The sequence below is a fragment of the Esox lucius genome, chromosome 12 (assembly GCF_011004845.1).
Source record: "Esox lucius isolate fEsoLuc1 chromosome 12, fEsoLuc1.pri, whole genome shotgun sequence".
NCBI classification, from domain to species: Eukaryota; Metazoa; Chordata; class Actinopteri; order Esociformes; family Esocidae; genus Esox; species Esox lucius.
The window spans coordinates 17,773,781-17,800,078 of record NC_047580.1 but is presented as its reverse complement, the minus strand read 5'-3'; the positions used below and the strand labels follow the sequence as shown (position 1 = coordinate 17,800,078).

The following is a 26,298-nucleotide window of genomic DNA, read 5'->3' as shown; positions in this document are numbered from 1 at the left end:
AGTACATGAGAACCTGCCTAAAGAAGAATGGAGAACCTTTGTTTTTTTCATTTTGTGGTGACTGTACTTTATTTATAAGATATCTTCTTGTTTGTTTTTATTGTGAATCTTCTAATAAAACATATTTGAAAAATATTTTTTTAGAAAGATATTTCTTTATTTACTATTTTTCCTTGTTTTGCTGGATCAAGGTACTGTAGATAATAGCTAGCATAGGCAGCAAGTTAGCGGCTACAGATGATGTGAAGGAGCTTAAAGGGATTTGTAGTCTTCTACAATATGTTGCTTACAGTATTTCTGATTTTTGACAGTGAATTGAGGCGAAGCAAGTCTCCTCCCACACGGAAGAATTATACAGCTCCGGAAAAAAGTTGAAAAGGAAGGTTTTGAGTGAGGAACAGAAGGGTTAAAATTAAGAGACCACTGCAAATTGAACGCTTCTGTTCCTCACTCAAAACCTTCCTTTTCAACTTTTTTGAAAAGGAAAGAAAAAGGTGCACTGGTCTCTTAATTGTTTCCGGAGCTGTATACTGACATATCTTTCAAAAACATATATTTTTAATGTGCCTATAAATTATTTAAACAAATACTAATATATGTATTATACATATTACTAATGTATGGCTACACCCATCAGCCATATCCTTATGACCACCTGCCCTATATTGTGTAGGTCCCCCTTTTGCCACCAAAACAGCCCTGACCCATCGAGGCATGGACTCCACTAGACCTCTGAAGGTGTGCTGTGGTATCTGGCACCAAGACGTTAACAGCAGATCCTTTAAGTCCTGTAAGTTGCGAAGTGGGGCCTGCATGGATCTGACTTGTTTGTCCAGCACATCCCACAGATGCTCGATGGGATTGAGATCTGGGGATATTGGAGGCCAAGTCAACACCTTGAACTTGTTGTTGTGGTCCTCAATCCATTCCTGAACCAGGGTACATTATCCTGCTGAAAAAGGCCAATGCCATCAGGGAACACCGTTGCCATGAAAGGGTGCACATGGTCTGCTACAATGCTTAGGTAGGTGGTACGTGTCAAAGTAACATCCATATGAATGGCAGGACCCAAGGACCCAACAGAACATTGCCCAAAGCATCACACTGCCTCCGCCGGCTTGCCTTCTTCCAGTAGTGCATCCTGGTGCCATGTGTTCTCCAGGTAAGCGACGCAATGATCAATATTACTGCCCACCACTACCTGGAAGGAAGATGGCAATGGAAAGACAATACAAACCATTGTGGTGTTCAGGATCCAGAGCTTGTGAGATGAGAAGGGCTAGTATGAGGTTGGGAGATGAGAAGGGCTAGTACAAGGTTGTGAGATGAGAAGGGCTAGTAAGAGGTTGGGAGATGAGAAGGGCTAGTACGAGGTTGGGAGATGAGAAGGGCTAGTAAGAGGTTGGGAGATGAGAAGGGCTAGTACGAGGTTGAGAGATGAGAAGGGCTAGTACGAGGTTGAGAGACTCAGACAGATTAAATTGTAGGTACCAGCATATCTAAGAGGAACACAAAGTAAGTCTGTACAGAGAGGTTTATTTCTGACTGACAAGACTAGTGCTATCGCGATTTAGTGATGACCTCTGCCCAGATCTAATCTCTCAACATTCAAGATTATCCTTTTTTTAATGGACGCTTCTGACAGAACAGCACAATGGTAGAATGCTGGGCTTAAAGACAAGTTTCTTCTCATAAGGTATCACCCCAGCCAACAGAAAATAACTATTTTCCAATATGTCACTGGACTGCATCCACCTAACCTACAACATCGTTAATGCCCTCCAAGCCTCCTCTTCTTCAGCACTCTCTCTAACAAAGCCCTGAGGAGCCAGAGGCATGTAAGGTTGGTTGAGGCCTCTAAAAGGCACACTCTCATCCCCCTATTCATCCCCCTCATCCCCCACAAACAATAATAACAGCTCGTAAATTTGAGAGAGATAATATGAGAGAAGGAGAAAGAGGAAAAGACAGAGAGAACGAGGCTGAGGACAAATAGGGAAGTATGTTATTAGTAATGGGAGAATCGAATACAAACAGCATGGGAAAGTAAAAGCTACGTGAGAGAATGACATTGAGTGTGATTGCAGCAGTGCTGAGTGCTGATCTATTATGGAAAAAGTTATTGATAGGCCCATAATTATAAGCTAACATCCATTAGAGTTTGGCAGTACCTCTCCATGACAACAGCAGAGGGAAAGAGAAGTATATCAACCACTACGGGAGAGCCAGCCAGAGTATAAGAACCCACTCCATCCTCTGCCCTCATAACCAACCACCATATTGGCCCCTAATAAAGGAAAAGAGAATGATCTTATTATAGAATGTTCAGTAACAGCTCCTCAATGGGAACATAAGATGATAATAACCATTAAGCAGATGTATAGTACTTCATTTGAGGCTGGGAAATATTCAAATGGGATCATAACACCTATATAGTACAGGGTAAATTGGATTACCTTTCCAAAGCATGGCTGCTCCTTCATACTGCTGTTGGCATTTTATCACATATTTCTCTCCCTTTAATTCATGTTTTTCGTGGCTTTTTCTCCAAAGGTAATTTCAACTGAATTAACAAGTCAAAAGACTACAAAGAAAAAGATTTTCCTATTTCCTTTCAGCTAAGTCAAAAGTTCTGCTCAACAATTAAATTCTAAAGACATGAAATACAGTTAAAGTATTTTGTCCTGCACTGAGGTCGGCTGGAGGCTTCCAGTCATAGTAGTGGGATAAATCCCTGCTTGTCTATTCTCTTTTCAGCACACACACACACTTTAGTTTTTTAATATTTTGGGTTATTTTCTATTTAATATGGGTCTGATTCATAGCAACAATTCCCTGCAGAATCAGGAGAGTTGGAAATTAGGGCAATTCCTCCTCCTAGGAATCATTTTTTGCCCCTTAATGCAAGTCCAGCCAGGAAGCCATGTCTTACTGCTAGCCCAGCCAGGAAGCAATGTCCTACTGCTAGCCCAGCCAGGAAGCAATGTCTTACTGCTAGCCTAGCCAGAAAGCCATGTCTTACTGCTAGCCTAGCCAGGAAGACATGTCTTACTGCTAGCCTAGCCAGGAAGACATGTCTTACTTCTAGCCCAGCCAGGAAGCTGATCTAGCTGATCTATCTAGCTCACCAATACCCCACACAGGTTTCCTCAGCTCACTGAATTTACAAGCCAGTGTAGGTACAGAGGACACAGCCTGTAAACTCTGCTGGTAATGACAGACATAACACTTACATTAGCTGTTATCTGCAGACCGCACAGTAATAGAATTAAGAAATGATGGCCACCCTTTGCCCTGAAGAGTGCAAAATGGGTTACATTAACTGTGCATACCGTTCTGCCTTATGTAGCCATATTTTTTTTAAAGAGCACATTTACATGTAAATTCACATTACATTTAAGGATGTACAAATTAACAGGTTACAACCTGCATGCCTATCCAGCCCTAATGTATAGGGTTTACATTGCTTCGTTTGTATCTAAGTAATTGTGTCTTCATTAGTGACTGGAATTTACTGATCGACCTCCTTAGTCGCTGGATAAGCTGTGGCAATAAAATTGAGGTATAGTTCACAGATGGTCCCATTGTGCAATGTATCTTGCAGCCAGTGTATGATGGCTAGATCCAAAGGTTACCAATCATAAGTAAGAGGAAAGCTGCACTAAACATTTGGAATGTACCCCTCCCCAAAAATATATATGTAAACAGCTGGAGATTTGGCCATTATGGGGGAGAAAGTTAGGACGATTCTAAGGGTCCATGACTGACAGGGCCCTTAAAATGTTTAAATAAATTAGAACATTAGCTCAAAATATTTCAGCAATAAATTATTAACCTATCCCCTCCTATTTTCTTTTCTTGTTTTTGGCAAAATGTAAACACCCAAAGAGCCTCTGTTTGGCGCATTATGCACTCGCCCCCTCCACATTAAATGGCTCTGCCCTGTCCCAAAACCAGATGTGAACGGTGCTTGCTAGCAGTGAATTAGGAAGTGAGCAGTGCAGTTGGACCATTCATTTCAGCAGAGTCTGAGGCAGAGTAAGGGGACTGTCAGAGGGAAGTGGGGGACCATAGGGTGGATGCTGAGGTGATGAAAGAGTGATAAAAGGTCTGCTCTAAAATGACCTCTAAACCTGTTTAGTATAATATGTATTACAGTGCTCTGTGGTAAAGCTTTGTACACTACTTATCCAGAGTCTGTAATTGTCATGTCAATTCTCTATCTTGTGTGCAGTCCAATGTTTTCATCATATTCCAAAACACAGAGCTATGCACTTTCTACAGGCTGTTCTACAAAATGTTGGGGTGCTGCGTAAAACGCAAATAAAAACAGAACACAATGAAGTGCAAATCACTTATCCCTATATTTAATTGAAAACAGTACAAAGACAACATATAAAATGTTGAAAATTAGAAATATTCTGTTATTGTTTTTGGAAGAATACATGCCCGTTTTGAATTTCATGCCACCAACATGTTTTGAAATAGGTTGGGACAGGGGCATGTTTACCACTGTATTGCATCACCTCTTCTATTAACAACACTGTAAGTGTTTCGGAACTGAGGAGACCAATTGCTGTGGTTTTGAACATGAAATGTTTTCCCATTCATGCTCAAAGGATTTCAGCATCTCAACAATTCAGGATCTCCTTTGTTATAGGTTTCGTTGCAAAATGTGAAAAAAAAATGTGAGGGCGAACGGTCTGGACTGCAGGAAGGCCTGTTTACTACAAAGCCATGCTGTTGTAATATGTGCAGAATGTGTTTTGGCATAGTCTTGCTGAAATAAGCAAGGCATTCCCTAAAAAATACATTGTCTGGATGGCAGCATATGTTGCTCCAAAACTTGTATGAATTGTATATTGCCATGTGTACAAATGCACCCCCATACCATCACAGATTTGGGCTTTTGAACTGTGCACTGATAACAAGCCACATGGTCCCTCTCCTCTTTAGCCTGGAGGACACAGTGTACTTGTTTCCCAACAATAATTTAAAATGTTGATTTGTCAGACCACCGGACAGTTTTCAACTTCACCTCAGTCCATCTTAAATGAGCTTGGGCCCAGAGAAGAAGGCAGCATTTCTGAAACTTGTTTATATATTGTTCATTCTTTGCATGGCAGAGTTTGAACGTGCATTTATGGAGGCAGTGACATACTGTGTTCACAGACAGGCTTTTTCTGAGTGTTTCTGAGCCCATGCAGTGATTTCCACTACAGAATTGTGCGTTTCATGCAGTGCCTGAGGGAGCAAAGATCACAGCCATCCAATATTGGTTTGCAGCCTTGTCCCTAGCATACAGCGATTTATCTGAGATCCCTCTGAATGTTTAATGATATTATGTACTGTAAATTATGAGATCCCCAAACTCTTTGCAATTCTTAAATTGTTGCACAATTTGACCGCACAGTTTTTCACAGAGTGGTGAACCTCTCCCCATCTTTTACTCTTTTTATACCCAATCATGTAACTGACCTATTGCCAGTTAGCCTAATTCATTGTGAGATCCTCCACTAGTTTTTCTTTGTATTACACAACTTTTTCAGTCTTTTGTTGCCCTTATCCCAGCTGTTTTGAAACGTGTTGCTGGCATCAAATTTAAAGTGGGCAAATATTTTTCAATATACAATAACATTTCTCAGTTTCAACATTTGATATATCGTCTTTGTAATATTTTCTACTGAATATAGTGCACATCATTGCATTCATAATATTTGCACATCACTGCATTCTGTTTTTCTTCACATTTTACACAGCGTCCCAACTTTTTATGGAAACGGGATTGTACATGAGACCACCATAAAGGTAATAGATCTGTAAGGACAATCACCACCAATAGTGCTTATCCGTTGTCAAATTAGCTAAAGGGGCACATCTGAAGTATGTAGAATAACAGGAAAATGTGTTTCAAAATGTTTTCCCGGGGGGAAGAAACCCGGACCTCCCGTTTACTTGGTCCCCAAAAATATGTGACTGTCACTCTGGGTCTAAAATGTTAATGCATTCTCCTAAGAAAAAGAAAATCTAGGAAACATGTAACAATGGCAGAACACTTCCTATATTGACAATTTTAGGAATTATATACAAACCCCTCCTTTATATTTCTTTATGACTTTACTATTATTCACTGCATCGGAATCAACCACTTCCTAGACAACATTATTCTGCTTTCCTATGAGGATAGCTTGCTGGACTGGGCCTGTTTTAGTGCTGATAAACTATCATCTGTATTAATTGCCAGAGCACTGTGGCTGGAGTTTACCCTGGATCCATGCGGGGGCGCAATCAATGGAAAAATAGATAAAGTGAGAGAGGCGGGTGGGAGGGCTCTCACCCCAGAAGCCTTCACTGATAAAGGACACCCACGACGTGGTGCACACACACACATGCACACACGCAACCACAAACACTCCCAGAAACACACACAGCAAACACACACACGCACATTGATTGCAACTGCAAAGGCCATATCAAGAGTATTTTATCAGGACTTGACAGGCACTGCTTGGAATAGATTAATGTATTGTTAATATGGACCAGGAATGTCATTACCAACCCACGGGTGTCTGGATACATGCACATATATACACGCACACACTCAGACATACACACATTTTCTTATTCTAGATTTGTAGGAACCTGAAACCCAGAAATCCATTTTCTTTTTTTTCCTAGCCCTAAACCTAATCCTTACCTAATCAGTAAATGCTTAAACCTAAACAGAACCGTTTATATGTTTTTCCGTATACCTAACCCCTAAGCTGGAAATAGCATTTTCCCTAGCACAGGCATGCCAAAAATTATTATGGAGACTGATTTGTCGGGTTTTACTATCTTTGGGTCTATACAAGTTCACAGACATTAACACACATTTTGTTTTAGTAGGGGGCAAAACTAGCCGGGAGCTAATAAAATTGTGACTATTATTACTAAAGTTATACCATGTATCGGTCACCCATTAAGAAAAACATGACCTTTCTATGACAGCAATATTTTTGTTATCCCAGCCAAAAGTAGTCCCTGGGATAACGACATGCCAGTGTGAATGACAGAAATATACGTTGTACCAAAGTGCTTACCAAGTGAGCTCTTATCCAGTTGGCAGCCAACGTTTGCTTGACAGCTGTATCACTATGTCAGTGGCAGTAGTTAGCCAGCCAACTTATTTGGGGAAGGAGTTAAAATGTTGTGTCAAAGAAGTTGTGTTTATTTTGGTGAGTGAGCGATATATAACGTAGGATGTTGCTCACCAACTGGATGTGATAGTGACATGCCAATTAGCTAACATGACCCCTCACAAAAAAAAGGTATGACTCTTTATACTACATGATTACTGCCATAACCTTTTTATGAACTTTTAATACAATTTTGTTGCATTTCAGTAACCACAAGCCATAGACCTAAATACTTTGGTTAACTTACATAAAAAATAGTTTTGCATGTTTAAGGTTTATTATAAATCCAATGTTTTATGTAGTAATTCTAAGCCACTTGTGCATTACTATATTCTTGTAGCTCGCTCTTAGGCATTGCAGGCTGGGTATATGTATAAGCACTTAATGACAATTGCTGATGTAAAAAAAGGCTTTATAAAATTCATTTGATTGATTAATAAATAATTATAGAAGGTGCCTAAATGCTAAACAGAATTTTTTATTCAATCATATAATAGATTTCAATAGCCCCAGAGCACCCTACAATAGAAAATGATATTGCTTAATGGACCATGTTATGACTGTGTTAAAACAGTTCACTGTGTTAGGGTAGTAAATATCCTACAGTCAGAAATAAAAAAGGTTTTAGTAAAACAGGAATGGACAATATATTTCTTACACAAGTGGTTCCCAGAGAACAAAGGCTATGCTCTGCCAGTCTCTGGCACAAAAATGTTTGAGAAACTCTGGTCAAAAGCACTCTCCGTAATTTAGTTTTTCGGCTTACTAATCCATGTTGCCCCAAGCAAAAGCTAATGTCACATGTGGCACTAACAGACTGGGTCAGAAAACAACAAAAACAGCCTTCTACATTAGGGATATTGAGATATGTTTTTTGGGGAGAACATCGTTTGCATCCATCTGCTAGTTTATTAATTTTTTCAGACGAGCAGTCCCAGAACTTGAGGAAGAGGCCCATGTCTCCTTTCATACATCTGCTTTTATCCTGGGATGTATTCTTAAATATAGAATTGGCTCAAGGCCCAATTAATAAATGTCCAAAGACAAATATTTATGTTCCATTTGTTTCTCCTTCTCTGCCCCTCCCCTTCTTGTTCTGTGACAGTCTCAGGCTTTCTCTCTCCCATGCTCAAACTGCTGCCAGACACCACTCACAATACTACTCCCACAAAAAAGTGTGTGTGTGTGTGTGTATTTGTATGTGCGTGTGTATGTGCAGCTGTGTGTATCCATGCTTGTTTGTGAGTATTGAGTATTGTTTATAGTGTGGAGTGTACTTTATTGTGTTGAGTATTGACACTGAGCCCAAATGGTTTGGATCATTTCGTGTGCTGTATGTGCCTTAGTTCGCGGTTTACCTCTCCTTTTGTTGTTTTTTGTTGTTGAAGAACGAATAAAAGGAATGTTGCCTTATTAAAGCTCTGCGCCTGGTGTCCTGTCCCATAACCGTGACAGTGAGAAAGTTGTGGATCCTACAGAAGCAGCCCTGAGGTTTCTGTGAGCACTGAAGCATGTCGGAGACAGATGTTTGATCAGCATGATCTTTAGTGTAATGCAGCAATACAGTGTGGAGGCATTCTGGTAAAAGTTACAGATAGGTCTAAAATCATTAGCGAACATCCATTAGAGTTGGGCAGTACCTCTTCATGACAAAAATATAATGGTTTTCTAAGGGAAAATGACCTTAATATAGAGTGGTCAGTAACATCTCAATGGGATCTCAGGACAATAAATAAGCCGGTAGCACAAAACAGAGGTACAGTAGACTACTTCATTTGATGCTGGGAAGCGAATTCGAATTAGAGCATAACACACACACAGAGTATAGGGTCAATTGGATTACAGTTCCCAAGCATGGCTGCTCCATCACACGGCTATTGGCATTTTATTACATACTTCTCTCCCTTCAATTCAGGTTTGGTTTTCTCTAAAAGTGAAACTGAAAAAAGGATTCAAAAGACTAGAAAGAAAAGAACATCTCTATTTAATTTCTGCTTCATCAAATGAATTTGTTTTTCCATTCACAGATAAAATCCTACGGTATAATAACAAGAAGCACCTTGTCAAACGTAGACACGTTTATGCTCCTCACTGCTAGTCCACCCATTAAGTTACATGGGTCAGTGCATGTGAGGCCTCTCTCACTAACCCGATGCCCTCAGTTTGCCAAGCTGTCTGAAGGAATCGATAAAGAACAATAAGTCAAGGTAATTGTCTGCTTGGTTCAAAGAAAGAGCGTCTTAAATCAATGTGCCACCTGGACGGCCCAAACACCCCTTGAGACTCACATTCACATGTGATCTAGCTCACCAACACCCCACACAGGATTCCTCAGCCCATTGAATTTACAAGCCAGTGATACACAGTTGGAACTGAGCAGATACCTGTAGGCACAGAGGACACAGCCTGTAAATGCTTCTGGTAATGACTGACATAACACGTACATTAGCCGTTATCTGCAGACCGCACAGTAATAGAATGAAGGAATTATTGCCACCTCAGGCCTTGTATCTCTCATACATCCAATTAATCTACATGGCAACAACAAAATCAGTAATACTAACCCTAAACTTCATCCCAAATTGGGAAGTGTGTAAGACAAAACATTATCTGTATCATTAACTGCACAGACCCACACAAACACACTGCATTTTTTTTCTTATCATTAAAAGGACAACAATTCAAAATCCTACAGGACTTTCCGTCATCCTAACAACAATTGTAATTTTTTTCCTAAAACTAACCCAAAGCCAAAAATTGCCGTATTCCACATGGGGACTAATTGATCGTTATATTGCATATTTCCTAGATGAAAGTGAATTTCCTTTCTTTGATTTTTCGATACAAAATCAAGATTTAACATAAATAATAAAACAAACTATTTACAGAAAACAAACAAAAAAAGTTTTTTGTCAATCATACATTTAACAAACATGTCAAAGGCATAGCTGTGATAATTAACACCATATTTTCTAAAACGCTACAGGATAGGTCATACAAAAATAAGTAGGACATGGGAGATTTCATGTTTAAAACCGCCTTGCTCAGAACAACAGCTGTTTATCCTCTTACCAGCTTTGGGATTTGATAAAGCAACATTTTAGTTACTGGTCAGATTCTCTAATAGCAAGACTCTCTGATGCTTCTAAAAGGCTGCACTTAAATAGAGTAGTACAAAGATAGATAACCCAAAAGACCCTCCCTTGATGTGCCGTCTTTGTACTATAATGGGCATGGAGGCCAGACAGAAAGCATTTTTCCAGGCATTTTTGAAGAGGTAGTCATGTAACTGTTTAAGAAAGTGTTTCTCAAAGGATTACCATAAAGTGGAAGGTTAGAGATTAGTCAATAACTGCAGACAGCTAATTAGGAGTACTTGACAATAGTACTTCCTTATTTGTGCAGCTGTACATATACAGTTTTTTGGGGGATAGGGTTAGGAGGACACGAAGATTACTTCAGGTATCACCTTCTTGATTATATATCTGTAAGCTAGATCATACTGACTCAGGTGGGTAGCGGACTAACAGTATAGAGTAACGCTTGTCAGATTGTCGGCTCAGGCTGAAACCTGAACTAAAGGATGATAAGTCATTAACATTTTCGTTTTCACACCAGGATTTAAAAGACTATAAACTGTTGAAAACAGCACCACACTAGTATGTGATAATTCAGATTGTTAGTAATCAATTCAGAGATATTCATTCTGGCAATTTTTATTGTAAATATAAGTATGCCCCTTTATATTATCACAGTGGAGGGTTGAACAGGCAGAGGCATATCGTTAACAATATTGCATTGTGGGAGTCAAAGCAGTGATACACGTTTAATTATACAGTAATGGTGAGACACAGCAGCATGTCATCATGAGGTGAAATGTCCTTGTTTTACAACCTTGGCATGATGTTTTAGTACTCGTAAGTCTAGTGAAACAAGGAAATACACGCAGCCCGGGGTGAAAGATAGCCAATGTTCACTAAGCTTAATCCAGAATTAAATCCTACAAAGCACAGCTCTGGAATAACACATGCACCACGCCTCATCTGTCTCAATCTACATGCACGCTCCTGCAGTAGTCTAGCATGTGTGAAGATCAGCCTGTTCCAAGGCTCTGTGACTCACTAAAACACACCAACACACTATGTGGCCTCCAGCAGCAGAATGGCTTCCAAAGACCCAAGAAGACAGGAGAGTTTTCAGTGTGAATGAATGTGTAAGTAGACCGTACAGTAAGTTGGGTGTGTAACCGTAGCTATAATGGGCAGTGTTAGAGCTTCTTTAATAAGACTGAGGCAAACATGTAGGGAGGACACTGGCTGTGCATGTTTGGGTATAATGGGTATAAAGGGAAGACACAGTATACTGATTCAAATAGGTTCATCTTGCAAATTCAGTTGACTGAATGAATGTACAGCAGATAGAGTATACTCAAAGTAAACAACATTGACAACAATACAATCTGTGTTTTTTTTATCTGTGACTGGAACACCTGTAGATCTGTGTCTGTTTTAATTCTGTGCCCGGAGCTTCTATAGATCTGTGTCTGTTTTAATTCTGTGACCAGAGCACCTGTAGTTCTGTGTCTGTTTTAATTCTGTGACCAGAGCACCTGTAGTTCTGTGTCTGTTTTAATTCTGTGACCAGAGCACCTGTAGTTCTGTGTCTGTTTTAATTCTGTGACTGGAACACCTGTAGTTCTGTGTCTGTTTTAATTCTGTGACTGGAACACCTGTAGAACTGTGTCTGTTTTAATTCTGTGACTGGAACACCTGTAGTTCTGTGTCTGTTTTAATTCTGTGACTGGAACACCTGTAGAACTGTGTCTGTTTTAATTCTGTGACTGGAACACCTGTAGTTCTGTGTCTGTTTTAATTCTGTGACTGGAACACCTGTAGTTCTGTGTCTGTTTTAATTCTGTGACTGGAACACCTGTAGAACTGTGTCTGTTTTAATTCTGTGACTGGAACACCTGTAGATCTGTGTCTGTTTTAATTCTGTGACTGGAACACCTGTAGTTCTGTGTCTGTTTTAATTCTGTGACCGGAGCACCTGTAGATCTGTGTCTGTTTTAATTCTGTGACCGGATCACATGTAGATCTGTGTCTATTTTAATTCTGTGACTGGGACACCTGTAGATCTGTGTCTGTTTTAATTCTGTGACCGGATCACATGTAGATCTGTGTCTGTTTTAATTCTGTGACTGGAACACCTGTAGAACTGTGTCTGTTTTAATTCTGTGACTGGAACACCTGTAGTTCTGTGTCTGTTTTAATTCTGTGACTGGAACACCTGTAGTTCTGTGTCTGTTTTAATTCTGTGACTGGGACACCTGTAGATCTGTGTCTGTTTTAATTCTGTGACCGGATCACATGTAGATCTGTGTCTTTGTAAACATAATGTATGAACTCACCCTGTTCTGAGTCGTACTCCTCCACCGTGCTGACAAAGTGCGGTCTAGAGTAAAAGTTGTGGGGGCCAGGCTGCTGAAGCCCCCCCAGGCTGAAGAATCCTCGGTCCGTGGCAGCGCAGCACGAGAAGGCCCGTCGACTCGGGATGCACGGGTAACGGGTCCAGCTGTTCACTTCCAGGTCAAAGGCCTCGAAGGCTGTGACAGGAAGCTTGCCCTGTCGCCCACCTGCCAGGGAGCAGAGGGAAAGAATGAGAGAGGGATAAATGGTCAGGGGGTAAGAAGTAGGAATAGAAGGTCAGAGGAAGTGGGCAACATGTGAGAGAGGGAGCCAAGAAAGATGAACGTTCAGAATGGGTGACAAGGACGAGGAAGGGAATAAAAAAAATTAAAGAAAGATGTTGGCACTAAATGGTTTATTTGAAATGGTGCCTATTCATTAGTTATGCTAAGTGCGTATCAGTTAAGAGCAGCCAAATATCCTGGGGTGTGTTCTTAAATTAAGAATTGGCTCATGGTCCAATTAATAAATGTCCAAAGACAAATATTTATGTTCCATTTTGTTTCTCCTTCTCTGCCACTCCCCTCCTCGTTCTGTGACTGCCCCAGGCTCTCTCTCTTCCTTTCTCATACTGCTGCCAAACACCCCTCACCCAGTGTGAACTACCCACAGAAAGTGTATGTGTGTGTGTGTGTATCAGTCTTTGTTTGTGAGTGTTTATGGTGTTGAGTATTGACACTTGTTTGTCAGTGAGTGTCTGCAGGCAGTGAGAAAGGTGTGGATCCCAATCGAAGCAGGCTTGAGGTTTCTGTGAGCCCTGAAAACATGTCAGAGACAGGTGTTTGATCAGCATGATATTGAGTGTAATGCAGCAATATGGACTGTTGAGCTACACCGGTAAAAGAAGTTACAGATCTAAAATGATTAGCCAACATCTATTAGAGTTTGGTACAGTACCTCTTCTAGAGAAGACATTCTGTTTTTGTCCACACTGCTTCTGAACTCTCATACACACACACACACACATACACACGCATGCACGCACACATCTAACCTAGCTATCTAAATGACAGCATGTTTTATTGTTTACTAAAATAAACAATAAAACACATCCCGATTAATCCTAATCCTAAACATTACCCCAAAAAAACCTTCATTATAAAACTAAACCTAACCCTAATCTTAACCTATAATGCCTAACAATAACACTAACCCTTACCACAATTGTATTTTCTGCCCTAAACCCATAAGACATTTTCTTTTTATAAATTGTGACAGAATGTTCCCGTCAGCCTTCATTCTTTGATTTAAGCAGCTTGGGGACATAGGTGACCATGTATGTATGGTGAGGCCTGCTCATTCGTGACAGAGAGAGAGGAGTGCACGCCGTTCTGCCTCGCGCAGCCATTTTGCTTCAACAGTTGTAATAGAAGGGGGCGGTGCTCGGATGCTGTATTTGGCTGCGTGAGTAGCTGTGTGTGCGGCGTTGTGAGCGGCTGTTTGAGTGAGAAACACAGAGGAGGACTAAAGCAGTGAACACACAGCCCCTTCATCATCATTATTCAGTCAGCACTGACGCATGATCGGGTCAAGTGTTTGATCAGCCTGACACACTGACCCTGCCCCCACAAACCGATTACCAAATATTATTTTAGGTAATGTTAATCATGATCTTCGCCATATTCATGGTCATCAACAGTCACGTAACAGAAAATGTGTGTTCATTAGATAAGACATTTTTATTTCATCCAAAGAACACAAACCGAGCAAAGAGTCCCTACATAGCCCAAGGAACCTGACACATTAGCCACCATAAATGGACATTAAATGAGTCACTGCATCATTTTTGTATCCAAATTGTGTACGTCTATTTACAGCAGGAAAATGTACTATACGTGGGTGTTGTTATTACAGTCTCAACAGGAATAGAAGAACATGGAAACTAGGCTCTTGACGTTTCTGTGTATGTATCCCTGCCTGTGTGGCTTCTGCTTGATGTAACATTTGATGTATTGTTTTGATTTGTGAAATCAAATAAAATCAGCCTCCCAACTCCTAACAAGGGAGCTGAAACATGACCAGCCCAGCCAGCCAGTTTGATTGGAGGAGGCTCTGTGAAACAAGACCAGCCCAGCCTAGACAGTTTGATTGGAGGAGGCTCTGTGAAACAAGACCAGCCCAGCCTAGACAGTTTGATTGGAGGAGGCTCTGTGAAACATGCACCATACACTACATAAGTTCACTTCAGATCCTTGAATGTCAAAGTTCAATTAAAAAGCCTGGGTCCACTTTGCATCCACTGAACTCCACTCATCCAGCCATCAATCCAGTCAGCAGTCGATCAGAGTAAATGACAATGAGTGGACAAATAACGAATACAGAGCTAGTTTCTGCCATTCCCTAATGATAATGCGTTTTTGGGGGGACTCATTTGAGGTCTCTGGAATGGTTGAAGAGAAACTGTGTTGTGACAGTGTCGCGTTGATTTCCTATGTGTCGGCGGAGCAGAAAGAGAAGGCAATAAAGCACAACGGCTAAATAATGAGACTGTGAAGTGGACAGCTAAGACGCACAGCATAAGTGAATATGAACAGAGTATCTCTTGTTCCATTGGACACTATGGAAAGTTGTTTAGGATGATCATGGATTGATGCATGTAGTAGAAAAACAGTGGGAGGAATGTAGGTTCTGCTGATAATCGAGGATCGTCTACACCAACACATGTGAAACTGGCGTACAGAGCTGGGGTGAGAGCTGATGTGAATGAGCTATTGCAGTGCAGGAACTGAAATCCATTTGGGCTTGTAGCCAGCGTGTGTCGATGGCCTGTGTTCTGTAGGGGGCGAATGCTCAACCAAGGGTGGGAGTCATGCTGCTGACTTTCCTGAATGCTCTACCAAGGGTGGGAGTCATGCTGCTGACTTTCCTGAATGCTCTACCAAGGGTGGGAGTCATGCTGCTGACTTTCCTGAATGCTCTACCAAGGGTGGGAGTCATGCTGCTGACTTTCCTGAATGCTCTACCAAGGGTGGGAGTCATGCTGCTGACTTTCCTGAATGCTCTACCAAGGGTGGGAGTCATGCTGCTGACTTTCCTGAATGCTCTACCAAGGGTGGGAGTCACGCTGCTGACTTGCCTGAATGCTCTACTGGGATGAGGGACGGTAAGATAGCATGAATCCAGGCGGCACATGAGTTCTCACACAAGGAAATGTGGGTGATGGCTGAAGTAGTGAAGCGCGGGGGGCGGGTGTAAGTTAATGGAGGTCCTGAGTTAGGTTTAGGGGGTATGAGGAGCTGGGGGGTGGATGGGGGATGAGGGGCTTATAGGTTATCACTGTCCACTGATATTTGTGCAATGACACAGTAGTCAGGAGCTGATCTGCAAAACAATTTTGAGGTGTTTTGGGGCCTGGACTTGTCATTCACCTTTGAAACTAACTAATGAATTGCTGTACTGCTACCTTGCAGATGAGCCAGGACGAGGACAGATGAGAACCAGTTGAGCAATTGGATATGGGACACTGTTAGGAAAAATAATGATTTAGGTGACCAAGACCAAGAGAAACCCACAGCTACTGAAATAGAGCACTGGCTATTTCTGCAGTAGCAGATTGAATGGCAATGTAACCACAAATATCGTTTTTGTCTCAAATAAATACGATTGGCTGTGGGCTAAGCCCCGAGTCTTATCAAATTCTAGAAACTGCTCTGAGATGCAGCCGATGTGCAAGACCTTCTCAGAAATGCAGAGGGAGACAGAGAGAGTGGCAGAGAGAGTTAAGGGATGGATGGTCTTAAAAGGTTCTCACAGTCGAGAAGGGAAGCATTCAAATACCCACACACATGCACGTCCATACGTACACACACACAAACACACACACACACACACAGATGGCCTTGCAGAGACAGTCACAGAATGGTGGTAGTCATATTAGCCAAGGCACTCAGACGGCGTTGCTGACAGACGGCTGAACTGAGCCATATGAACACTTGGCTGGGCGCCAGTCTGACAGCCTGAAACATGGTGCCATCCTCAGGCAATAACACACCACTCTATCAACCAATCCCAGTACGGGGAAAATAAAGTAGCCAGCATACCACCGTTTCAGTATCAATGTTATCTTGCCTTTACAGGAGGGTATTTTATATTCAGTGTATTCTATACATTGAAAAGGGCATCAACCTGTAGCAAGAATGCTCCATAAATACATTTTGAATGAGGAATCATTCTGCCATTTTTCCTGCTTCCAGAAGGATGACATTTATAGGTAGAGGTTTGGTAGGGTGCCCCGAAAACACTTCTTCAGACACTGATAGTCTACTCTGCCTCCAGTTGCTTAACAAATCAGAAACATTCAATACAATAATAATCCTCATTGCTCCTTGCAATGTCATTGTGCAGCCTAAGCCTGCTAGCTAATGAGTAGCAGCCACTGGTCTGTCTCTGAGGCTGTAGTCAAGCAGACTGACAGGTAGACATCAGCAGCCACTGGTCTGTCTCTGAGGCTGTAGTCAAGCAGACAGCCAGCTAGAGAGCTGTAGCCACTGGTCTGTCTCTGAGGCTGTAGTCAAGCAGACTGACAGGTAGACATCACCAGCCACTGGTCTGTCTCTGAGGCTGTAGTCAAGCAGACAGACAGGTAGACATCAGCAGCCACTGGTCTGTCAGAGTCAGTAGTCAAGCAGACAGACAGGTAGACATCAGCAGCCACTGGTCTGTCGGAGTCAGTAGTCAAGTAGACAGACAGGTAGACATCAGCAGCCTGTCGGAGTCTGTCGGAGTCAGTAGTCAAGCAGACAGCCAGGTAGAGAGCTATAGCCACTGGTCTGTCTCTGAGGCTGTAGCCACAGACAGGACAATATGGTTATACTCTCCCACTGGGGATGAAGATCACTTCTTATGAATATTCATAAGCCAACTTTTAAAATCTGTTTTCCTCCTACACAACCATTTATTTATATACTTAGATATTCTCCTCCTACACTTTAAAAAGTATTTGTCAGTTTTATGTGGATATCAGGATTGCAACATCCTTTTTTAGACTTACAAATTAATGATATTTATCAGCTTATTCCAGAAGAATTGAACTTATAAATCTCACAGCCTCAGAATGTGTATCAAACTATAATGTTTCTGTCGTGAATGATCACTCATTGCATCCATGGCTCTGTCTATTCACTTCAGAATTTTTAAACTTCTCCAAACCCTTCCCTCAGTTATATACAGAAACAAGGACCGTGGGCCCTTTGTCAGTTTCAACTGCTGATTCCTACTAAGGCCATTGCAGAATCATATTGAATGTGCAAGGCTATTGGCCAACTCTGCAGTGTAATGGGGGAATCAATAGTTAAGGTGTGTTGCTAGATCAAATTCCAAATGTGGAAAATTTACAACAGAAAATGTTTTATCTCTTCCAACTTCATGAAAGCTACGATGAGGTTACACTAAAACAAAAATCCATTATAGCCATAAATTAAATTAAGGTGTGACATTCTTTAACCAGTATAATTCATGCAGAATCCCTCATTTTAAATATATGACAATTTCAGCATGAAATATAACTTATATATCATTTCACACAGATTTAATTTCTATCAATAATATAAAATGGTGGTTAATACAGTTGGGGTGGGGGTGACATAAAAAGAGAGAGGGAGTTAGTAGAGGAAGAACGAGAGAGAGAGAGAGAGAGAGAGAGAGAGAGAGAGAGAGAGGGAGTTAGTAGAGGAAGAAATCAAGATAGAGAGAGAGAGAGAGAGAGAGAAAGAGAGGGGGGGGGAGTTAGTAGAGGACGAACTCGAGAGAGAGAGAGAGAGACCGGTTTTGGCCGGTGCTCTCTGCTTCCTGAGCCTAGTTTCTGACACATCATGCAGGCTGCCATTTAATTACAGGCCAACAATCTAAATGTGGTCCACCTGCTTAACCTGTCCTTTGGTCAGATGCAATGACACTCCATTCCCCTGGGATGTGATTGGACAGATTGGGAGGGGATGGCCATGTGGAGGTTGAGTGACCTACCCAGGACGTAGATCTTGTTGCCCTTTACAAAAGAGGCGGCTCCATAGCGGGGCGTGGGCATAGAGGTCAGGGGTTGCCATTGGTCCTTCACCGGTTCGTAGACCCTCACCAGAGCCTGAGGAGTCATGTCTGCCGCCATTCCTCCCAGAGCATACACCTTCCCATCTGACGGAGACAGACAGAGAGAGGAAAAAAACGGGAAAGGGAGGGTCAGACATTTCTCATGTCGAACAAAAGCGTGGGCGTCATTTCAATGGCTCCCAATTCCCCTATCCAGAGCGTTGGGAGAATAAAGCAAACAACCAACACGACCGTGAATGAAGGCTCTTTCATCACTGCACCTCAGAGAGGTCGTCTGGCTGCTGGAACGGTGCAGACACTACAAACTGGAAGTGGTGGCTGACTACAGGAAAATCTCCCCTTGAGGTTAAGGGCTCAGCTTGTATTTTGTCTGAATCGTGATAAAGTGCAGGTGGGAGGACATCCCAGTGATCACCAAGAACACACACCAGCTGATGTACCACTCAGTCTATCCTGAGCCGGCTCGCCACATCAATCATAGTTTATTCACACCTCCTCCATCAGCGTCTGCTTTGGGTGTGTGCTGCACAGCTCAATCATGAATCAATTCATGAATCCAGGAATTCTGCCCCCCAAACAGTTGCTTTCCACGCGCCATGTCCCTCAGTAATCGCCCATCTGCCCAAAGGTACTCAACTAGCCTAACTGTTACCTGCTAATTTCACAGCTGCAATATACCACTTCTAAAACTGCCCATGTCCTTACATCCAGATAGTATACGCAAATATCTACATGGTATTGTACTTTTGTGTGTTTTACTTTACCTGTATATTAATGTATGTATTATATGAATGCAGTGTATATTTAATGTGCTACACACAGTATATATACTCTACATAGGATATAGTTGTACCACTCATATGCTCACCCCTCAGTGTACTGTGTGTGATATATGTTTAAGCATATGTCTTGTATTCTGTCCCTATAAGTGGTCAGCCACTATTAGCACCTTTACATCAAGTTCATTTTTGTGTAAATGTACTTACCGAATATAGACAGGTCTGATCCTAACACTAACCACGCTTACATACTATGGATCAATTTGTTTTCATCTTTTCAATGTAGTTTAAATAATAATACGCCGGGTCGACTTTCTAGAGATAAAGGTGTCAACTCAAAAAAATGGTCGATACGCTTTTCAATATGATTTATATTGCAGCTTCATGTGTGTAGTTATAGAAGTAAAGGTGAAATATTGAAAATGTTTGGTCACGTTGTTCAGCCAGGTGCGTTTGTGCCTTTGTCAATGCCCCTATCATTTATGGCCACGCGGAATATTGCTGAAGAATTATAAACATACATTTCTCATAACTGAAATAAAAATAAATTACAAAAAAAAGTACACAAAATAATACAACAGTATATTTTATATACACTGACAAAAGGTATAATAGGTAATCGCTATACATCTGATAAAAATCACTATTGAGAGGTTCTGTTCTGTTTGGTTTCTGTTTGCTCTGGTTCTGTGAATGTAGCCTGTTCTGTTTGGTTTCTGTTTGCGCTGGTTCTGTGAATGTAGCCTGTTCTGTTTGGTTTCTGTTTGCGCTGGTTCTGTGAATGTCTTTATTCATCACAAGGGTTTTGTGTGTGTGCGTACCTACATACAATGTGGCCAGATACATGGTTGAGCCTGTCTTAGGTTGTCCCTGTTTCAAAGGTGGGGTGCTACCTGTCTGTGGCTAACCAGGCCTTTTCACTGGCCACATTCCAGCCCTGTATATTGGTCTGTAGGAGGAGGTACCGTCTGCACAATTAAACATTATAGTTGGCAGAGAAAATAAGTAGCATTTTCTTTCAGTTGTTTTAGGGTTTATATGAAGAAATATGAAAAAAGCCACTGCAAACAGATGTCCACTACAACAAAACTAGTTTATAGAAATACACAAATGTAATTACAGTGGGCTGATTGAAACTGACAGATAATGAAGTTTCAAGGAGAAATGTTAATCTATCTAGACTTCTGCAGGAACATTACAATATTAGCAAGATATTGGAGAAAGAAAAATTCTAATTTAAATCAAGCAAACAGGGGCCATCCCGATGAAACCCTGTGGTTGCCAGCAAGATTATAAGGTGGAAAAGACAGACAGAGACAGACAGAGAGAGAGATGGAGCCAAACCCGAAAAGATGTCTGCCTTAAAGGGATAGTTCAAGATTTAGGCAATGAGACTCTAGCTACTAACCCAGAGTTAGATTGAACAGTGGATACCATATTTATGCCTCTGAACGCACTTTAAAGAAATCTCCTGTCTCAAGTTGGTGCAATTGCAGCATTAGTAAGCAGCATTAGTACAAAGACTCAAAGTCTTGGAGGACAGTTACCATGTTTACTCTGCCTGGACATATAGAAGTAAAAGTAGACATACAAGACATAAGGATTACAGCACTATGAATAACAATAACAGTGTTGATGGTGGCAGACAGCCAAGTGGTCAAGTTTGGCCAGTAGACAAAATGTTTCTGGTTCTCCCTTAAGCAGGACACTTCATTCTAAATTGCTCCTGTAAGTTGCTCTGGTTAACAGCTTTGGGTGTGTGCTGCACAGCTCAATCATGAATCAATTCATGAATCCAGGAATTCTGCCCCCCAAACAGTTGCTTTCCACGCGCCATGTCCCTCAGTAATCGCCCATCTGCCCAAAGGTACTCAACTAGCCTAACTGTTACCTGCTAATTTCACAGCTGCAATATACCACTTCTAAAACTGCCCATGTCCTTACATCCAGATAGTATACGCAAATATCTACATGGTATTGTACTTTTGTGTGTTTTACTTTACCTGTATATTAATGTATGTATTATATGAATGCAGTGTATATTTAATGTGCTACACACAGTATATATACTCTACATAGGATATAGTTGTACCACTCATATGCTCACCCCTCAGTGTACTGTGTGTGATATATGTTTAAGCATATGTCTTGTATTCTGTCCCTATAAGTGGTCAGCCACTATTAGCACCTTTACATCAAGTTCATTTTTGTGTAAATGTACTTACCGAATATAGACAGGTCTGATCCTAACACTAACCACGCTTACATACTATGGATCAATTTGTTTTCATCTTTTCAATGTAGTTTAAATAATAATACGCCGGGTCGACTTTCTAGAGATAAAGGTGTCAACTCAAAAAAATGGTCGATACGCTTTTCAATATGATTTATATTGCAGCTTCATGTGTGTAGTTATAGAAGTAAAGGTGAAATATTGAAAATGTTTGGTCACGTTGTTCAGCCAGGTGCGTTTGTGCCTTTGTCAATGCCCCTATCATTTATGGCCACGCGGAATATTGCTGAAGAATTATAAACATACATTTCTCATAACTGAAATAAAAATAAATTACAAAAAAAAGTACACAAAATAATACAACAGTATATTTTATATACACTGACAAAAGGTATAATAGGTAATCGCTATACATCTGATAAAAATCACTATTGAGAGGTTCTGTTCTGTTTGGTTTCTGTTTGCTCTGGTTCTGTGAATGTAGCCTGTTCTGTTTGGTTTCTGTTTGCGCTGGTTCTGTGAATGTAGCCTGTTCTGTTTGGTTTCTGTTTGCGCTGGTTCTGTGAATGTCTTTATTCATCACAAGGGTTTTGTGTGTGTGCGTACCTACATACAATGTGGCCAGATACATGGTTGAGCCTGTCTTAGGTTGTCCCTGTTTCAAAGGTGGGGTGCTACCTGTCTGTGGCTAACCAGGCCTTTTCACTGGCCACATTCCAGCCCTGTATATTGGTCTGTAGGAGGAGGTACCGTCTGCACAATTAAACATTATAGTTGGCAGAGAAAATAAGTAGCATTTTCTTTCAGTTGTTTTAGGGTTTATATGAAGAAATATGAAAAAAGCCACTGCAAACAGATGTCCACTACAACAAAACTAGTTTATAGAAATACACAAATGTAATTACAGTGGGCTGATTGAAACTGACAGATAATGAAGTTTCAAGGAGAAATGTTAATCTATCTAGACTTCTGCAGGAACATTACAATATTAGCAAGATATTGGAGAAAGAAAAATTCTAATTTAAATCAAGCAAACAGGGGCCATCCCGATGAAACCCTGTGGTTGCCAGCAAGATTATAAGGTGGAAAAGACAGACAGAGACAGACAGAGAGAGAGATGGAGCCAAACCCGAAAAGATGTCTGCCTTAAAGGGATAGTTCAAGATTTAGGCAATGAGACTCTAGCTACTAACCCAGAGTTAGATTGAACAGTGGATACCATATTTATGCCTCTGAACGCACTTTAAAGAAATCTCCTGTCTCAAGTTGGTGCAATTGCAGCATTAGTAAGCAGCATTAGTACAAAGACTCAAAGTCTTGGAGGACAGTTACCATGTTTACTCTGCCTGGACATATAGAAGTAAAAGTAGACATACAAGACATAAGGATTACAGCACTATGAATAACAATAACAGTGTTGATGGTGGCAGACAGCCAAGTGGTCAAGTTTGGCCAGTAGACAAAATGTTTCTGGTTCTCCCTTAAGCAGGACACTTCATTCTAAATTGCTCCTGTAAGTTGCTCTGGTTAACAGCATCTGCTAAATTAATTAAATGTAAATGTAACCAATGCAAATGTTAAACGATAACTTATTTACGCATACAATAAACAGTAGCAGCATCAAAGCAAGTAAAGAATGTAAAGTTTGTGGGAAAAACAAGTTTGTGGGAAGGGTGTGGGAAGAACAGTCCACACATAAGAGTGCAAGGTAATGCGGGTAGGCGTTTGATAGGCATTTGTCTCGTTTAACAATCCCAAGCTGTGCTAGATCCTGTCAGTTCCAGACCTGTCATGCATTTCCTGGATAGTATAAAACGTTGTCGATGGCTTAGGTGGTGACACGGCATGGTGTCCAGGTAGTGGATCTTGTCTCTGGCGATTTATCACCATTTGGCGGTTCAGTTGCCAAATGGTGATAAGGTCTGTCCGGACCTACAGTACCAGTCAAAAGTTCGGACACACGTACCCATTCACTTGAACTTCTGGAAGTATGTTAGGGCCCATACATAATCTTTTCAGCCTACTAAAGGGGAATAGGCACAGATGTGCCTTCTTGAGAACTCTATAGGTGTGTGAGTGGACTGTGTTCATTTAGTGATGTGGAGACCAATACACCCTGGAATTGTGGATGGGGGCGCTTCCTGACCGTGAGGGAAAGACTGTCTTGGCACCACGCTGCCAGGTCCTTCATTGTCAGAAGTGATGCAGAGTAAAAAGAAGGGCTCAATCGGCAAAATCCTGAACAGTCCCTTTAATAGCACTGCACATCCTTTTATATACTGAGGAGACAAATACACCGTAACACTCCATGTCTGGAGTGGGTACAGTATGTTGATGAATCTTTGATGGATGTGCAGAGTTCTAGAAGGAGAAGTAGTTAGAAGGACATTTGGACAGGTCACAGGAATCAAGGAGAGGAGGATTAGCACTCTATTAACACTTGGACTTGTTCGACTTAAGACTTCAGTATCTCCTGTCTTGTTCCTCTATGTTGTGTATGTGTGTGTGTGTGTGTGTATGGGTGTGTATGCGCGCGCGTGTTGTTTATGGGTTAAGGTTAAGTGTGTCTGTTAGTGCGAATGAATAAATTAGTAGATGAAAATGTTTCTGGGTTAACCAATCCACAATTTTATGAATAACTGCATTCACATTTTGAGCTTTAACCACCAAAACCTTTTCAAATAGGATTTGATAGGTCCATCCCTCTGTGAAATGAAATGAAAACCTATTTAAAAGCCACAATAAAACAGCAATTGTAAAAGCCCCGAGGGAACCATTGGATCAGTCTCAGATTTTCTCACTGTTTAATGTGAATTCCTTGTTTTCACTCAGTCTAAGCCTGCACAATAGCTGGCAAAGATGTGGATGATTTTGATATTTATGTGACATTTCTGGAGAATTCGGCGCTCCACAGGCAGGGAGACTATATATATTCTCTACAGTCATTTAAATAGTAAACGATAGAAGAACATGAAAATAACAAGATCACATTGTCCATGTTTCCCATCCTCACATGCAAAATTTACCCATTAACCAAAGGAAATCAATAATCACCCATGGTTATGTATGTGTACATCAAATCCTACATGTTTACTGAAGTATGGTTGTAAGGTGGAGCAGTGGAGGCAAAGACGAAGTCAGCTATCGACCTCTGGATATTCCACCTCCAACCGGCCCATCCCCCTAAGGTTCTACCGACCAATCACATGCAGTCCCTCCTAATTAAGGTGGGCCTACTTCTGCTCTGATCTATGCCCGTCTCCCAGGGAGACACCATGGCAACCCCAATGAAACCTGTGATAATTAAAGGGCGTAGCTGATGGAGCTTGTGCAGGTGCGACTGACTTGTGGACAATAATAACATACATCCTCACCCATTACCAGTGTGACACTCATTATAGATTACAGAAAGAACGGAGGTGTCCGACAAAGATCAGAAAGCACACAGAGCTCTGTGAATTTACAGACAGGCAAGACGCAGCAATGACGATAACCAATGCAAAGACAGTGTTTTCCTAAAAGCCTGACATGTCTAATCAGAACTGCTCAAGTTATATGATAAGATAAACGGTGGTGTTAACCAAAACTGTGATGTACAGCTAAATCTGGGGTACATAGCTAAATCTGGGATGTATGGCTAAAACTGGGACATACAATGTACGCTCTGTACACAGCACATCCTGTTTCCACGGTCTTATTAACTAACCACATGCGGCTCTTGCAGCTCCTCCTGCAGGATCTCATCGGCTAACAGAGAAACACACACATCACTTTCTTCCTCTTATACTCTCTCTGCCTCCACATGCGCACTCTCACACACACACACACACACACGTTTGAAGTTTTGACGTCGTGTGAAGACACACGACACACAGAGGCCATTGTTGCCACACTCATGGATTATTTGCTGCCAGTCATTCTGCTGGGCTCACAGGAATGACAGGGGAACAGCTAGAGTGCACAGTACACCTACGGAAACACAGGACAGGATCAAACGTTCTGGGAGATTTAAGGATTTATAGTGGAAAGACACATAAGGGATTATGAGACAGTTAGAAAGGAAAGATACAGAGGAAAAGGTTGGAGAGTACAAAGTAAGGATGTAGTGTAAATGACAGGGAGGTTATTAGTGAAAGACAGATATACAAGGGTACATATTACTGTATGGTAAATAGTTACTTCTATAAATAAAGGGACACGTGTGACATCACAGCCAACATTTCAAAATAGCTTGATAAACATTTAAATATGAATTTCTTGCAACCTTATGGTTAAAATAATATTGGGCCTGTGAGCCAATAACTCCACCTAGCAATAAAAAACATCTACATGTAATTTAAATTAAACATAAACGCTCCGTGTATTTCATAATGTCAAGTAGCCAGTCAAGTAGCAGGTTTGTGTAGGCAATAGAGTAAACACTCATGAGTGTGACACTCAATTGTAAAACATACAAAAAAAAGGAACAGGCACCTGAAAATATTAGAAGCGCTTGTTCTGAACTGGAAAAGTTGTCTTCACCAGTCATCTGCATTGGCTTTTATTGCCACAGATTAAGCACTTTCTAGGATGGTCTGGTGGTCTAGGTTGGTCTAGTG

General features: G+C 41.2%; 1 protein-coding gene across 2 annotated transcripts in view; it reads right to left on the bottom strand.

Annotated features, from left to right (window-relative positions):
* klhdc8b (kelch domain containing 8B) overlaps positions 1-26,298 on the bottom strand; it is a 103,299-nt gene that overhangs the window by 19,527 nt on the left and 57,474 nt on the right. For both annotated transcript variants that reach the window (XM_010900011.5, XM_020052064.3), the window contains exons 3-4: positions 18,608-18,772; positions 12,589-12,813 (exon numbers count right to left, since the gene is read on the bottom strand). In XM_010900011.5, coding sequence (XP_010898313.1) covers positions 12,589-12,813; positions 18,608-18,772 — 390 coding nt within the window. The remainder of the gene's footprint in view (positions 1-12,588; positions 12,814-18,607; positions 18,773-26,298) is intronic.